The sequence below is a fragment of the Simochromis diagramma genome, unplaced genomic scaffold, assembly GCF_900408965.1.
Source record: "Simochromis diagramma unplaced genomic scaffold, fSimDia1.1 OVJJ01000802.1, whole genome shotgun sequence".
Lineage (NCBI taxonomy): Eukaryota > Metazoa > Chordata > Actinopteri > Cichliformes > Cichlidae > Simochromis > Simochromis diagramma.
Window position 1 is genome coordinate 20,987,834 of NW_024387492.1, and position 16,844 is coordinate 21,004,677.

The following is a 16,844-nucleotide window of genomic DNA, read 5'->3' on the forward strand; positions in this document are numbered from 1 at the left end:
GACTGCGACTAAAAGAGCACCTATCACTACCTCACACTACTCATCCATCTGTCAATTCTAAAGCAAAAATTAAAACAAACCTCTGTGGATTAGTTTCTCTGCCCCACAGGCATGCTCTAATGCAACAGAAATCCATACTTGTTCTGTTTCTGAAAAGCAGAGGTAACTGAAAAAGCTTAATAATAAATATAAATAAATATAAATTCGATGCAGCAACAATGTTCTGGTTAACTCTCTCACTGTTCCTCTTACCTTTTGCATCCTTTTCCTCTCCAATCCTCTACCCTCCCTTCCTCAAGTTTCTATGTCAGTGCAAAGATTAAAGATAATATTTTAGAAGCATAAAATTCCCTTTACATACATTTTTTCCTTTAATCAAGAATATACTAGGATACTTTCTGCTTTGTGGTCTTTCCTTATTTTAAAACAGTAAAACCTTATATATATTACATGCTTCATGCTGTGTTTATATATTGTATAATGGCAGATTTCACTGGATTATTTTGATATTTATAAACAACTGAGTTTTACACTAGGATTCAAGTGGAGGCTGCTTTGTGCTCTAGCCTTACTCTGCAAAGCACCAGTCAGTGATGGCTAATACAATGGGACATGTCACACACACACACATACACACACACACACACACACACACACACACACGTATACATGCACGCATGCAAACACATGCATGCACACACACAGAGCTGGTTGGACCCAAGATAAACCCTGCATATCCTGGAGAGATTTCAGATCACTGATAACGTGGAAGAACAGAGAACCAGAAGCAGACTAAACCCAGACAGACAGCCCCCACCATTACAGACTACAACAGTGGCTACTCATCCCTTTTTCTTGCCTACGTTTCTATCTTGGCTTTCCACTACGTCTCACAGCGTGACTCTTTCTCACAAATGAAGTGTTTTGATTGAGTTACCAGGTAGGTTAACGTTGCAGGTAAATGTGTGTGAATGACACTGGGTCATTCTTGTTTCACAATGATCCATACAGATTTTTATGTCTTTTAAGTCACTGTATTTTATGTGTGATGATATTATTTAGGACATTATTTAATACTGATGATCCATTGCGTTAAGACATTTCAAAATCAACTGGTTAGGTTGGTTATGCATTAGCATAACAATAGCTGGAATCCAAGGAAGGTGTGTCTATTAATTGGTGTGGCCTTGGTTGACATTCAAATTACACGTAAACCACTGCAGTCAACAGGTGAGGCCTCATAGCTCAGTGGTTAGAGCACTGGTCTTGTAAACCAGGGGTCGCGAGTTCAATTCTCGCTGGGGCCTGAGAACTTTTCTTTTCCTCCCGCTTAAATTATATTTATCAGTCCTGACCTCATAACACAACCAAAGGTGAAACCACACAATTACTGTCTCTTATAGCTCTGAATGTCACTGTGGGATTCTTTAAAGGGCATGCAGCAAATGGAAAAACAAAACAAACAAAAAAACAAAAACTGCCACTGTCTTATGTCTTATAAATTCTCCTGCCCTATGGTGACCCTCCGCCCCCCAGAGCTCCTACCGTCCCCTCCATTTCTCTCTCTCCCTAAAGCCAGTCTCAATTAAAGTCACTGTCAGCTGTCACCCTCACAGCCCTTGAGGAAAGCAAATATGAAACTAGCACATGTGAAACTGGACCATCAGTTCACAGACGGGGAGAGAAATCTCTCATCTGGTGACACTCAAAAGTCCTAGTTTCCTGACCTGCTGCTTGTATTTGAAAAGTATTTGGTTGCACTGAAACAATTTTAATATATTTTGTTTTGCAAACTAAGCCATTATTTCACAGGTGTGCAAATCCAATCAATCAAATGAATGTTGCAATGCAATGTGGTAGGCTTTATAAAGTGTGGACCGAAATTCAAAAAGAATTCAACTTCTGAAAAATCATCCATCCCTTTTTCCTCTGCTTATCTAATTCAGGGTAAGGGATGAAGCATATCCAAGCTCTGTTGGGGCAACAGGTGGGGTATACACTGGAAAGGCCATACAGAAAGGCCCCAGACTGGATTTAAACACAGGACCATCCAAACCGCCACTGTTCAACATCTGCTGATAGATCAAATAATACTTTGTATCTTTCAGTTTAATGGTTAAAGCTGGTAATATATTTTTTCAATATGGAAAAATGTTACTTTTGACATGTTGCTTTGGTCTGATAAACATAATCAATGAAACAAAACAGAAGCAGCACATTTGCTACAACAGTCATTTTAAACAATAACTCTAAATCAAGGATGGTTTAACAGCTGAATGAGGCTGAATTACACTGTTGGGGTCAGCACCTTAGTGAATTTACCATTTAAAAATAAAATCACTTTATAACATTTTCTTCAAAATGACACACATACTCAGTACAAGTGTATTTCTGTGAAGATGGCCATTTGGGTGTCAACTGGCCTTTGGAACCAAGTGGCCACTAGAGTAACTGCAGTTTTTAAGCACCTCTGCATGGCTTTATTTGGAGTTTAGTGCATGGAAAAGCATTACAGTTCAGCATATCAAAAACAACAACAACAAAAAAACAACTGGCAAATCACTTGTGGTAAATAGTCAAGACAAACATTTCCTTTTAGAACAATGATGAAGAACGAGTTCAGATTCTAATTTTGCCACAAGCAAACATGTTTTCAAGGAATTGAAAAAACACTTTCTCAAATCGAAATAGAGAAGGAGTTGCAAAAATAAAGCACTGCTGCTTTAAAATTTAAGCTCTGCTGGATGATACTAAGCTGGTGAGTATTGGGGGGGGGTCGGTTAAACTTTGAAGTGGGCTTGTTGCCAAGCAACAGGCAAGCGCTGGAAAGAGTGGCAATGGTGGGGAGCATTAGGATATTACAGCAGCATGTCTTATTGATTTCACCCACAGATAACAAAATGACCTTTTGGCCCTCTGCTTAGTGTGTGTGTGTGTGTGTGTGTGTGTGTGTGTGTGTGTGTGTGTGTGTGTGTGTGTGTGTGTGTGTGTGTGTGTGTGTGTATATATATATATACAGGAAAGGATACATTCCCAAGATGACGGCCTCGAGGCATTTGATTGGTAAAGACTCCCTGATCATCTCTCTTGCTGTCTCCATTAATCTGAATGGGGAGGAAGATGATGAGACGAGGAAGAGGAAGGAAAGGGAAGGGTTGGAAGTAATACACCTTGCACAGAGACAGCATTGAATTAGACACATGAATTAGGCACTGTGGTAATGTTACATCCCAAAGTCATAATCAAGTAATCAATTCTGTTTTTTTCCTCAGTGTTCTTCCTCCTTGTGGTGAACTTAGCTGTTGCTTCCTATTCAAGCCAGCTTTTCATCCAATCAGTAAAGATGATGACAAAAGGGTGATAACAGGACAGTTCTGTTTATATTACTGTGATTGAGTCACAGTAATTACATGTACTTGCCAAAGCTGCAGTTCACTTACCCACACAGTGGACGGCTCTTCTTGATTTCAAAGAACTGAGTTCCTGTGTGGTTATATCTGATGGAAATGTCAGGGACAACAGCGACTTTACAACACTTCGGTCCTGTGCCTCAACTCCTATTGAGAGAAGTGATTATGGTGTTTTGATCACTTAAAGTCTATAAGAGCATCCAATGACGTGAGGCACAAGCAGGACTAGCTTCACCTGACAGATAAAAGCTTACACTGTCCTCCCTGTCGTGCTTGTGATAAAGGATACTGCAGAGCCTTCATGAAGTTCTGGACGGCCAACAGCCAGTCTGGGACAGACATGGACGGCTTGAAAGTTGGAATTGAGGGAATTGGATGCTGGAAAGAGAAAAAGAGAGAGCATTAGAGATATTTTTTCCACATCATTTTCAGTAAGTCGACATATGGTAACACTCAGAGCCCCCAAACCACCTTCCGCCATCTTTAAAAAAAACCCTGCATTCCTAATGTGCTGTGACTCATTGCATCTCATATAGCTGACACACACACCGCTGTTCCTTAAACCAGTCTTCTTTATTTTTAAACAACAAACACCTCATTAGAAACTCACCTCTCTTTATACTCGAGTGCAGTGCATGTCTGACACACAACATGAGCAAGTCTCTAACTCAAGATATTAGGGTCATGTGCTCTGCACCACCTCTACGCCCACAGATACCCACATGGTGAACAGCAACATGTGGTGAAAATTAACTCCCACTGCTGCTTTGGCAGCTGTTTCACCTCAACAAGAACCACTACAAAGAGGAAACAGCGGCTGCAAGTGTGGATACATGAACGGACGCGACCACACCAAGAGAGGGTGAGTCAGGCTGAAATACAGACCGAAGCTTCCTCATACACAGGCAGCCTGCGTGATGTACATATGTGTGTGTGTTTGCGCGTGTTTGTGTGCAGGAAGGGTGAACCATAGCACAAGGCCTATCATTTCCTGTGGGCTTTGCTCCATTTTTTATTGACAGCATAAAAAGGGAAGTGAGAAAGAGGACAACAGAACAACATGGTGACACAGCTCTGCATGTTACAGTGTTTTCGGTCGCTTGTCTTTCGTTTCCATAAAGAAAGATTTAAAAAGAAGGAAGTCAGAAAGGTTTGTTTTACAGTCCCACAGGAGGTATTTCACCTACATGCTTCAGTTGTTGGCCTCGTTCATGTATGATAAACAGACACATTTCTAATTTAATCACTAATGCTGTCACAACAAACAGAGTCACACTGTAACCCAAAACATATTTATAAAATTGCAGCATTATATGTTTTTTTTGAGCCCAAACTTAAAATGATAGAAATGCTAATTTCATTTCTATGTGCAGTCAGCTTCTTGGTAGAAGGCTAAGCTACAGTGGGGCAAAAAAGTATTTAGTCAGCCACCGATTGTGCAAGTTCCCCCACTTAAAATGATGACAGAGATCAGTAATTTGCACCAGAGGTACACTTCAACTGTGAGAGACAGAATGTGAAAAAAAAAATCCATGAATTCACATGGTAGGATTTGTAAAGAATTTATTCGTAAATCAGGGTGGAAAATAAGTATTTGGTCACCTCAAACATGGAAAATCTCTGGCTCTCACAGACCTGTAACGTCTTCTGTAAGACGCTTTTCTGTCCCCCACTCGTTACCTGTATGAATGGCACCTGTTTGAACTCATCATCTGTATAAAAGACACCTGTCCACAGCCTCAAACAGTCAGACTCCAAACTCCGCCATGGCCAAGACCAAAGAGCTTTCGAAGGACACCAGGAAAAGTATTGTAGACCTGCACCAGACTGGGAAGAGTGAATCTACAATAGGCAAGCAGCTTGGTGTGAAAAAAATCAACTGTGGGAGCAATCATCAGAAAATGGAAGACATACAAGACCACTGATAATCTCCCTCGATCTGGGGCTCCACGCAAGATCTCATCCCGTGGGGTCAAAATGATAATGAGAACGGTGAGCAAAGATCCCAGAACCACACGGGGGGACCTGGTGAATGACCTGCAGAGAGCTGGGACCAAAGTAACAAAGGTCACCATCAGTAACACACTACAACGGCAGGGAATCAAATCCCGCAGTGCCAGACGTGTTCCGCTGCTGAAGCCAGTGCATGTCCAGGCCCGTCTGAAGTTTGCCAGAGAGCACATGGATGATACAGCAGAGGATTGGGAGAATGTCATGTGGTCAGATGAAACCAAAGTAGAACTTTTTGGTATAAACTCAACTCGTCGTGTTTGGAGGACGAAGAATACTGAGTTGCATCCCAAGAACACCATACCTACTGTGAAGCATGGGGGTGGAAACATCATGCTATGGGGCTGTTTTTCTGCCAAGGGGACAGGACGACTGATCCGTGTTAAGGACAGAATGAATGGGGCCATGTATCGTGAGATTTTGAGCCAAAACCTCCTTCCATCAGTGAGAACTTTGAAGATGAAACGAGGCTGGGTCTTCCAACATGAAAATGATCCAAAACACACCGCCCGGGCAACAAACAAAGGAGTGGCTCCGTAAGAAGCATTTGAAAGTCCTGGAGTGGCCTAGCCAGTCTCCAGACCTCAACCCCATAGAAAATCTGTGGCGGGAGTTGAAAGTCCGTGTTGCTCGGCGACAGCCCCAAAACATCACTGCTCTCGAGAAGATCTGCATGGAGGAATGGGCCAAAATACCAGCTACTGTGTGTGCAAACCTGGTAAAGACCTACAGTAAACGTTTGACCTCTGTTATTGCCAACAAAGGTTATGTTACAAAGTATTGAGTTGTATTTTTGTTATTGACCAAATACTTATTTTCCACCCTGATTTACGAATAAATTCTTTACAAATCCTACCATGTGAATTCATGGATTTTTTTTTTCACATTCTGTCTCTCACAGTTGAAGTGTACCTCTGGTGCAAATTACTGACCTCTGTCATCATTTTAAGTGGGGGAACTTGCACAATCGGTGGCTGACTAAATACTTTTTTGCCCCACTGTATATGACACAACTAAATTGAAATGATCAAAGGTGATTAACTTTGGACTGGTTCAAGGGTTTATGTGATATGTTATGTGGAACATGCAGTTAAAATTCACATACACACTTTAGTGTATTTATGTTTGGGCCAGTGTAGCCTCAGTGAAACTGAGCTGATGCCATCCTACATCTGACCGTTTCATCTAGGTCCCTTGGTTTGTCCATAATCTACGATGGTTTGACAATTTTGACAGTTAGCCTGATCCTACTCAGTACAGTACTGCTGCAGTATACAGGCTACACACACATATGTTTAAACTAATATCTGACAAGGATCAATTGAAATTGAAATCTATTAAATCTAGCTTAAATGGTTGCCAATTAACTTGTGTTTCCATAGAGACAAAAAAGTCAAATCGACTTTAAAGCAGACGCCAAGCCAGCCAGGCAACCTGTCAGACAGTAAGTCACAGAGCAAATAAAATAATCAGCTAACTGGCCACTCGTACAGTTATTAGGCAAGTCAAAAGTCATTCAGCCCATAAATCAGTCTGCCAGCTGGCCCAAACCAGTAAATAGCAGGTTTTACTACCACATAATCTCTCATGTAGTGAAATCCTCACTAAGGCGTTATGGAGTGGCTACAGCAGCTGACACACACACAAACACGTGCGCGCGCACAAACACACTAAAGCGGCTTTCGTCTGGGTCAGGGAGTGAGATGAGTGCTGATCTCTCCGTTATCATCCTCCCCTCTCTCCTTTCCGCTACAGTAAAAGGATGATGGTGACTTGCACAGCTTAATGTCCTTGTGAAGCGTGCGTTAAGCAATCACATTGGACATATATGTACAAGATGCAGCACACTCTTATTAACTATAATATACTGTAGACAGCAACACAGTGTCAGGATGCAGTAGCCTTCCCCCTGTCTATTAAGAGTTCAGCTTGGAGAGCATCAGTTCAGAGCCACAGTTAACACTGATAATTAATCTGTCACTGGTTCCTTTCCTGTTTTCCTCCCTCCTCTGTAATCTTGTCCCTTTTCCTCTTTCTTCTCCAACCATCCTTTTGTTATGTTTTTATAGTCATCTCTACTCTACTCTTCTTTTGCCCTTTCTTTCCCATTATATTCGGATCTATCACCTTTTTTCCCCCCTTTCTGTAACGCCCCCCGTTTTTCTCCCTCTTCTCATATGTCACTTTGTCCTCCTTCTGTATCTTCACCAACATGCTTTTTCTCCACCTCTACAGTCCAGAGCCAGCTTTACATCCACCAGGTCTAAACATCATCTGTATCTGTCTCCCCTCTGCTGGGTCTCAAGGACTAACATATCCCATCCAGCAGCACAGACAAAATACAAAGCGACTGGGACACAGAGGAGACAGTATGACTGTCCTGGTTTTTGAATTTTAAATTGTTTGATGGAAATGGGGGATGAGCAGTAAAAGGCAATATAAGAAAGAAAATGAGGTGGAAAATAGTAAGAGAACTGCAGAATAATTGCCAAGAGTCAAACTAATTTTATAACTAGTTTTAAGAACAGGCTCAGCTGTTGTTAACAAATTATTAAAGCTGAGCAAGACATGTAAATTTATTTACAATTCCATGCCTTATCTATCCAAGCTTTTTGGGAGTATAAATAAACAGATGAGTGTTTTTGTCTTTAATGTATGCTGGGTAATACTAAGGTGACAGATACTACAGATAGCTGTGTCCTCTACAACCTTTAAAGCACTTTTGCTCTGTGTGATGAAATATTCAAAACAAATAAGCAGGACAGAGAGAGGGAGAGAGACCGATCAAATTTCCTGTTGTCAAGTTATCTTTAGAGCGGGACATCCCAAGGAATGCCTTTTTCTCTGAGCGTGTGTGCAAAAAAGACAGCTGAGACACCAATGATTAATCCTCAGCATAAGACTTCCTTTTTTCATTTGTATGAAAAGTAATGACAGCATTCCCTGAAGGCTTCCACTAGTTCACTGCAGACAGCAGTACTTAACTGTGGCTTGTATCTGCTGCAAGACTATGATAAGCGCACACACACACACACACACACACACACACACACACACACACACACACACACACACACACACTTTCAGTTTATGGTCTTATTAATTAAATTTTAAAATAAAAGCAACTTTGCTATCTGTGATTCAAATCTGATGCACACACACAGTCACTTAATGTATATATTATATATAATGTTCTCCCCCCCCTCCCTTTTGCACAAGTCAGGCTACATTTCACTGTGTGTTATACCTGTATAACTATGCATGTGATGAATAAAGAACCTTGAACCTTCTTGAAGATTACTGCTGCTGTCTGTAATTCTTTGCCTCAGAGCACATCTGTCTGCAGTAATCCTTGTTGGCAGGCGTCCATATGTATTAACGTCCGAGCCAAAACATTTCTACTTGAATTACACACATAGGGATGTCTGTAATTCAGCAGCACTGTTTTACTCTGGACCCTGATATATATTAGGGCTGCCACGATTAGCCGACTAGTCACGATTACGTCGACTATCAAAATCGTCGACGACCAATTTAATAGTCGACGCGTCGTTTGAAGCTTTGTAATATCCCAAAAGACGCAGGAATAAGTAGTAGGATTTAAGAGTGTAATAACGGACTGAAACAGAAGATGGCAGCACTGCATGTACAAGGATGCCAACCGTTAAACCCTGAAGAAGAAGAAGAAGAAGAAGACATCTCATATTTTCAAAAGCGCTCTGACGTTTTCGGAGACGTCTGTTACCCACCAGCTCGATACCTAGCCCAGGTTCAAGGCTCACTAGAGCCCGTGAGAACACCGGACTCCCGGCACATCATTTTTTCAAACCCACCGCTGTCTTTCGCTACCCAGGTTAAACATGATATATAAGTCACTAAGATAACTTAAAATGTTATTGTTTGGCTTTTTTCAGTATTTTATTTGTTCCTGAGTAAATCAGTTTGGCTGCGATTCAAGTTATAGTTTTTACACAGCTGAGTAAACGTCAAGCAGACAACTGACTATCAGAAGTGTGAGATGCTCGAGAATATACTCCGGGGTCCCTGTTATATTTTAGATAGCAAGGAGCAGACGGCTGAGTTTATTAAACTTCACGGAAACAATCTGTAAATTTCATTAAAAATTAAACAATCATCTTGTCTTTATTTTTAGTTAGCACATACCTAAAACACTTAAAAGCTGTAAGCTAATGATAGTTATATAAGAGCAGATGCATGCTGGTGCAATAAGCTGTAGGTTTTACGCTCAATGGACGCATGATCTGATTAGTCGACTAATCGCAAAAATAATCGGTGACTAGTCGACTATCAAAATAATCGTTCGTGGCAGCCCTAATATATATATATATATAACAGGTCATATTCGCTAAACTATCCCACAAAAATAATATCATTTTGGGAATCTGTCAGCTGCAGATTTTTTCCTGCTTTCTTGTTGTTATGTCACTTGTTATGTCACTCAGGTCATTCTGCTGGGGCAATGCTAAAACGTTATAGTTGTACTGTGATCTGTTAAGGCCAACCAAAATAAATAAATCCTATTGTCATTGAAGAGAAACATTTACCCTTAAAAGAATTCCTCCCTGAAAAAAAACTGAAAAACGTGATGACCAACACTTTGCCAGATGTAGAAAAGTAAAGCAAAAAAGCCATTACACTATGGCTTTTTAATATTTTACATTGGGTTGAGCAGGTCACTGCAGGGGCCATCGTTTTGCATTTCATTGCCCTGTTTTCTCTCTCTGACTTCCCATTTACTCTACTGTCCTGTCAAAAACTGTCCAATGTCCCTTTCTTTTCACCACTGCTACAAAATCTCCAGGCATCAGAAGATATAACCCCTGCAGACTTCCTGCTTGAGGCTCTGAGCTGCATGAAGTAGACATGTGATTTTGAGTTTGGTTTTAGCCCGGACGACATTGGCTATACCCAGGAGCTCTTGCATCTCGCCAAAACAACTGGCTCTCCTCCACTGGTGATGTAAACAGACCAGATGAGCGGTATCATTGAGAGTGGAAGGGAATTGGCCTACGTAAGAGGAAGACTGCAGAGCTGTAAGGTTTTTAGGTTGGGTGGTGCAACAGATGAAAAGTCCAAGATAAGCTCATCCTTGGTCCATAAGTCTTGCTTGAGCTTCATCACGTTTTTTTTGGAAACTTAAGTAAGCAGGCCATGATGATGATGCTAAACATATGTTCGCAGTGACAAAGGTTAAAAACAACCTGATATCTGTCTGTGGAGCAACACCTTAACTCAGCTTTCTGTATTCTATCTTTCTACAGCTGTTTCTTAGATTTATAGTGCACATATTATTTATTAATGCACTTTGCTCTACTATCTACTCTCTTAATCGTACCTTTTACTCTTCTTTAACTTAACCCAATTTTTCTTTTCTTTTTTAAAAATCTGTTGCATACATAAGTTGTTTTTCTGACAGTATAAGACCCTCACTATGTACCTGGAGGACTTTTACTTAATGTTGTTTATTGTAGATTGTATTTTATTCTTTATCCTGCTGCTGTAACACAACAATTTCCCTTGTGGGATCAGTAAAGTAAAGATTAACCCATCTCTCTAAACAGATTAAAATCTATAGTGCAGTATTTATTAAAGTCAGTCAAGTGTATAAGAGTAAGGACCAAAATCCAGTCCATAAAGCACAAATTAAAGCTAGGAGAAAGGCAGTCAAAGTCTCGTGATTTAAAATAGTGAGCAGGAACCAGAAGAATCACAACCAAATAAAAATCAACATGTCTGCACTTTTGAAACAATGGCTGGTTGTCACTTAGGAACCAAATTTCACCTGATTTTAGACTCTAATCAGAAGTAAATTGGTTAGTGTGATTTAGTGAATGGTTGCAAATAAGCTGTATTCAATCTGTTGTAATAGCCTGAGAAGATTAATTGCCATCGTTCAGCCAAGTGTACATGTAAAGACTGGGACTTTTTAGAGGCCACGGCTACCCGACCAGATTTAGCCCAGAAAACCAGGTCCATGGATATTGGGTGCTTCGGGGAAAGAGAGTGCAAAGGAAATGAAAAACAAATGTATCCTTCCCCTCGACTGACAGCATCTGTACAGTTAGATTTAGCTCATGTTCCACTGACCAGTAACCAAGCCTCAGATGTAGCACAACAGAACACACAGCAGGACATGAAAACAGACTCATGCTTCAACCTGTCACGCTGTGCTTTTAGGGCTTACCGAAATGTTTCAGATAAAATGAGTGAAAATTTAAAACCCTCAGGAAAAATTGCAAAGTGAGCACTGGCTGTAATTATGGTGTAGTTTACAAGGCTTGTAACTTTTGGAGACACTATATCCTGAATCAAATCATTTCTTTCAAGCTTTGGTTGTAAAACAGATCTTTGCTCTGTAGAGTTCTCGCTTGTTTTGTTTCCCCATCAAAAACCCTTCAGGCAGTCCAGTTGGTATTCAGAGATTATCCACCACCCAGATTGTATTAGAGGGATTATATGGGTGCTGTGGTATGGTGTTAATGAGGACACAGAGAATGGTGACAAGGATTCTGGTCATAGACTGTAATACTGACCTATATTTTAAAAAGCATGTCAAGCTACCACATGTTGCACTATCTTTACAAAGTTATATCGTGGCTAATGATGTTCTTCTCACCATTTGTCTTACTGTCATAAGACAAATGGTTTATAAAATGTAAATTTATATAAATTATAAATTTACATTTTATAAACAGCAGCTGTTAGAAATGTCACATTAACAGAGACTACCAAATTCAGATTACACTATATGACGATAATATGCTAATTAATAAGTTAATTAAACATTTTTGGTTTTCACTGTCGGTCCTATTAGGGAAGCAAAACCATTTTCATTCTCCTGTCTTCTCCTTGTTCTCTTTCCCCACCTCAAAGCACAGTTAACCCACTTTGGTTAGTTGTGACTGTATCTGTGGTCACCACCCGTTTTACACCTTATAGACACACACACACACACACACACACACACATATACACATACTAGAAGGAGTATCAGGTTACAATAATGGATTGCATTTATATAGCGCTTTTCAAGGCACCTAAAGCGCTTTACAATTCCACTATTCATTCACTCTCACATTCACACACTGATGCAGGCAAACCACAGTTGTAGCCACAGCTGCCCTGGGGCAGACCGACAGAAGCGAGGCTGCCATATCACGCCATCGGCCCCTCTGGCCAACACCAGTAGGCGGTAGGGTAAAGTGTCTTGCCCAAGGACACAACAACCAGGACAGAGAGAGCAGGGGGATCGAAGCAGCAACCTTCCGGTTAGAGATGAGCTTCCCAATCCCCTGAGCCACGGTCGCCCCACGGGGCCAGGTTACATATCAACAAAGTTACAATGGAAATCAACTGACAATGGAGATACCTGCATAAAGCACCAACACAAGACATTACAATAGACAGAGATAGGAATCGCTTATGAAGCGCCTTGAGGAGACTTTTGTTGTGATTTGGCGCTATATTAATAAAACTGAATTGAATTGAATCGAAATCCATGGAAACAAATAACAAAAATGGTAGATGAAGTATAACTTACACAGCTGATGTTTTTTTTTTTATTATATTTGTAAATCAGATTTAAGTGGTGATTCTTAACATTACTTAACTTCATATTAGTACATTGGTTTACTTAGCTAGCAGAGGAACTCTGTTGGCTGTTATGAGATTGAATTGAGTTAAGCCAATTTTGCAACATAACGGTACTGATCCCTGGTTAAAGGTGACCCCCTGTGAATTTTTGCCTAAGCTCTCAATAACACTTAGAATCACTAGTGACTTTGGTGGTCTGATCTTGACCTGCGGCGGGACAGATTCCAACTCCACCTTTGAAGTGGAATCATGTTCATGGGCTATGACACCGAGTTGACTAAGAACACAGACTATGAGTTGTAGTCCAACACAGCGGACTTTTAAACAGTTTTATTTAACAGGTTATTTGTGAGACTTGATTCATAATGTATGCAAGTCTAGATTAGACACACTGAAGAGAAAAAAACATCAATTTGAAGGTTTTAAAAAGTAGACTTATTGTTTACATAAAAATGTGTTTACATTTTCTTCGTATTAATTATTGCTTCACTGAAGACTGCAAGTTGTAGTGTGTCTTACAATATGCGACGCTAAATCTGTCCAAAAGTAGATACTTCTACATATACAAGGCACAGTTTAGTGTGTTTGTGTGCACACACAACCTGATGCTGTCCTTGTATCTGGAACACAGTAAGTGAGTTTGGCATTGCTAGCCAACCAGGTCACTAATGACCACATGGCCAATTAGCAGAGCCAAACAACAACCGGATTCCCTTTACCTCTGCCTGCAAAACAACAAGCATTCATCCAAATCACTGACGGGAAACTATGAGGAAAATCTGGGCTGAGGGGCCTCAGAAGCAACAGACAAAGATAAATATGTGTTTGTATATACTTATATACAGTGGGGCAAAAAAGTATTTAGTCAGCCACCGATTGTCATCATTTTAAGTGGGGGAACTTGCACAGAGGTCAGTAATTTGCACCAGAGGTACACTTCAACTGTGAGAGACAGAATGTGAAAAAAAAAAAAAATCCATGAATTCACATGGTAGGATTTGTAAAGAATTTATTCATAAATTAGGGTGGAAAATAAGTATTTGGTCACCTCAAACAAGGAAAATCTCTGGCTCTCACAGACCTGTAACGTCTTCTGTAAGAAGCTTTTCTGTCCCCCACTCGTTACCTGTATGAATGGCACCTGTTTGAACTCATCATCTGTATAAAAGACACCTGTCCACAGCCTCAAACAGTCAGACTCCAAACTCCGCCATGGCCAAGACCAAAGAGCTTTCGAAGGACACCAGGAAAAGTATTGTAGACCTGCACCAGACTGGGAAGAGTGAATCTACAATAGGCAAGCAGCTTGGTGTGAAAAAAATCAACTGTGGGAGCAATCATCAGAAAATGGAAGCCATACAAGACCACTGATAATCTCCCTCGATCTGGGGCTCCACGCAAGATCTCATCCCGTGGGGTCAAAATGATCATGAGAACGGTGAGCAAAGATCCCAGAACCACACGGGGGGACCTGGTGAATGACCTGCAGAGAGCTGGGACCAAAGTAACAAAGGTCACCATCAGTAACACACTACAACGGCAGGGAATCAAATCCCGCAGTGCCAGACGTGTTCCGCTGCTGAAGCCAGTGCATGTCCAGGCCCGTCTGAAGTTTGCCAGAGAGCACATGGATGATACAGCAGAGGATTGGGAGAATGTCATGTGGTCAGATGAAACCAAAGTAGAACTTTTTGGTATAAACTTAACTCGTCGTGTTTGAAGGAAGAAGAATACTGAGTTGCATCCCAAGAACACCATACCTACTGTGAAGCATGGGGGTGGAAACATCATGCTATGGGGCTGTTTTTCTGCCAAGGGGACAGGACGACTGATCCGTGTTAAGGACAGAATGAATGGGGCCATGTATCGTGAGATTTTGAGCCAAAACCTCCTTCCATCAGTGAGAACTTTGAAGATGAAACGAGGCTGGGTCTTCCAACATGACAATGATCCAAAACACACCGCCCGGGCAACAAAAGAGTGGCTCCGTAAGAAGCATTTGAAAGTCCTGGAGTGGCCTAGCCAGTCTCCCGACCTCAACCCCATAGAAAATCTGTGGCGGGAGTTGAAAGTCCGTGTTGCTCGGCGACAGCCCCAAATCATCATTGCTCTCGAGAAGATCTGCATGGAGGAATGGGCCAAAATACCAGCTACTGTGTGTGCAAACCTGGTAAAGACCTACAGTAAACGTTTGACCTCTGTTATTGCCAACAAAGGTTATGTTACAAAGTATTGAGTTGTATTTTTGTTATTGACCAAATACTTATTTTCCACCCTGATTTACGAATAAATTCTTTACAAATCCTACCATGTGGATTCATGGATTTTTTTTTCACATTCTGTCTCTCACAGTTGAAGTGTACCTCTGGTGCAAATTACTGACCTCTGTCATCATTTTAGGTGGGGGAACTTGCACAATTGGTGGCTGACTAAATACTTTTTTGCCCCACTGTAATATATATATATATATATGTGTGTGTATATATATATATATATATATATATATATATTAGGGGTGCAACGATACACAAAATTCACGGTTCGGTTCGGTTCGATACTTTGGTGTCACGGTTCGATATTTTTTCGATACAAAAAAATGTTCATGCCTTTTTAATTTGTCATTTATTAAAATTATAAATATATATTTTAACTCAAAAGTACAGTTTTTAAATTTAACCCTAACCCTTGTGCGTGTTTTTTATTTTGACAGCGAATGCGCACCTGCGGACCACTTATGTGCAGCCCTGGTTATTTAGCTCGTCATATTGCAGCCACAGAAATTCTTTTGTCCATGAAACCATAAAGCTGCACTTTCTTTTTGCCTTATAGTCTGATTTGTCATAACTTCTCCGTTTTGTGGTAAGCTTTTCTTTGGCTGTCACTTCTTCACCCTGACCTGTCTTATTTGGCTCAGCAGAACTGAAATGCTTTTACACGCTCACTGATTCTCTGTGCGATCAACCTCTCACTGTTTAAGCTGCGGGAGATTTCACTTGTCATGTTTGCATAGTAAGCTAACGATTAATAAGACGATGTCAGAGGAATTGGTGCACAAATTATCATCACTCACAGATCAGTGCTGTCGCTCTCTATACACAGTTCGCACGATTGCAAAGTGAAAGCAAAAAAACAAGCGCAAATTCAAACGCGACTTCAATATGTCACATATTGACAGTGGCTCACCAATGCCAATGACATAATTACCCAGCTACATTTCTGAAAGAATGCAAAAGCATTGACATATATTTTTCCTACAATAGCCCGACGGGCAGGGCAGAGCTAGATTTTGGTAGCCCGACTGAAAAAATCGCTAGCTCCGGGACGTCGGGCTAGCGATATTGCAAGCCCTGTATCTGATTGAGGAATCACTCATCTTTGGAAAAGAGAGTTTATTACAGAGAAATGGCTCTTTCCAAAATAAAAGCTATACTATACGCTTCTTCTGGGCTATATTCTCAGCAGCATAAGGAGAATCATGTGCTAACAGCTGTCTAAATGACTCGGCTAAAGTTAGTAGCATGCTTGCTTTTTTTTGTCTGCTTCCACTTGTCTTTGCACTAGGATGATGTCGGCGTAAATGTGCAGTCATATTCGTTGTGTTCCCACTAGTGCTTTCAGGTTAATCTCGTTGAAATGACCTTAACGCCACAACACGGCAAATCTCCGTTAACGAGCTACCGCCGATGTTTGGGGCTAGACGGCAAACACGTTAACGAGCTAACTGCGCTAACACACTAGTTCACACCAATGTAATTGAGCATTGCATGGCACATCCAACATACTGTTTTACTTTAGTCCATGACTCGCTTA

The 16,844-nt window shown here is 40.9% G+C and overlaps 1 protein-coding gene and 1 non-coding gene across 5 annotated transcripts in view; one reads left to right on the forward strand and one right to left on the reverse strand.

Moving 5' to 3' along the window:
- Positions 1-16,844, reverse strand: part of vash2 (vasohibin 2) — a 44,691-nt gene that overhangs the window by 21,334 nt on the left and 6,513 nt on the right. For all 4 annotated transcript variants that reach the window (XM_040017165.1, XM_040017168.1, XM_040017167.1 and 1 more), the window contains exons 3-5: positions 3,700-3,788; positions 3,441-3,497; positions 3,030-3,104 (exon numbers count right to left, since the gene is read on the reverse strand). In XM_040017165.1, coding sequence (XP_039873099.1) covers positions 3,030-3,104; positions 3,441-3,497; positions 3,700-3,788 — 221 coding nt within the window. The remainder of the gene's footprint in view (positions 1-3,029; positions 3,105-3,440; positions 3,498-3,699; positions 3,789-16,844) is intronic.
- Positions 1,235-1,307, forward strand: trnat-ugu. The gene has a single exon. It is a non-coding gene; the product is annotated as a tRNA-Thr (tRNA).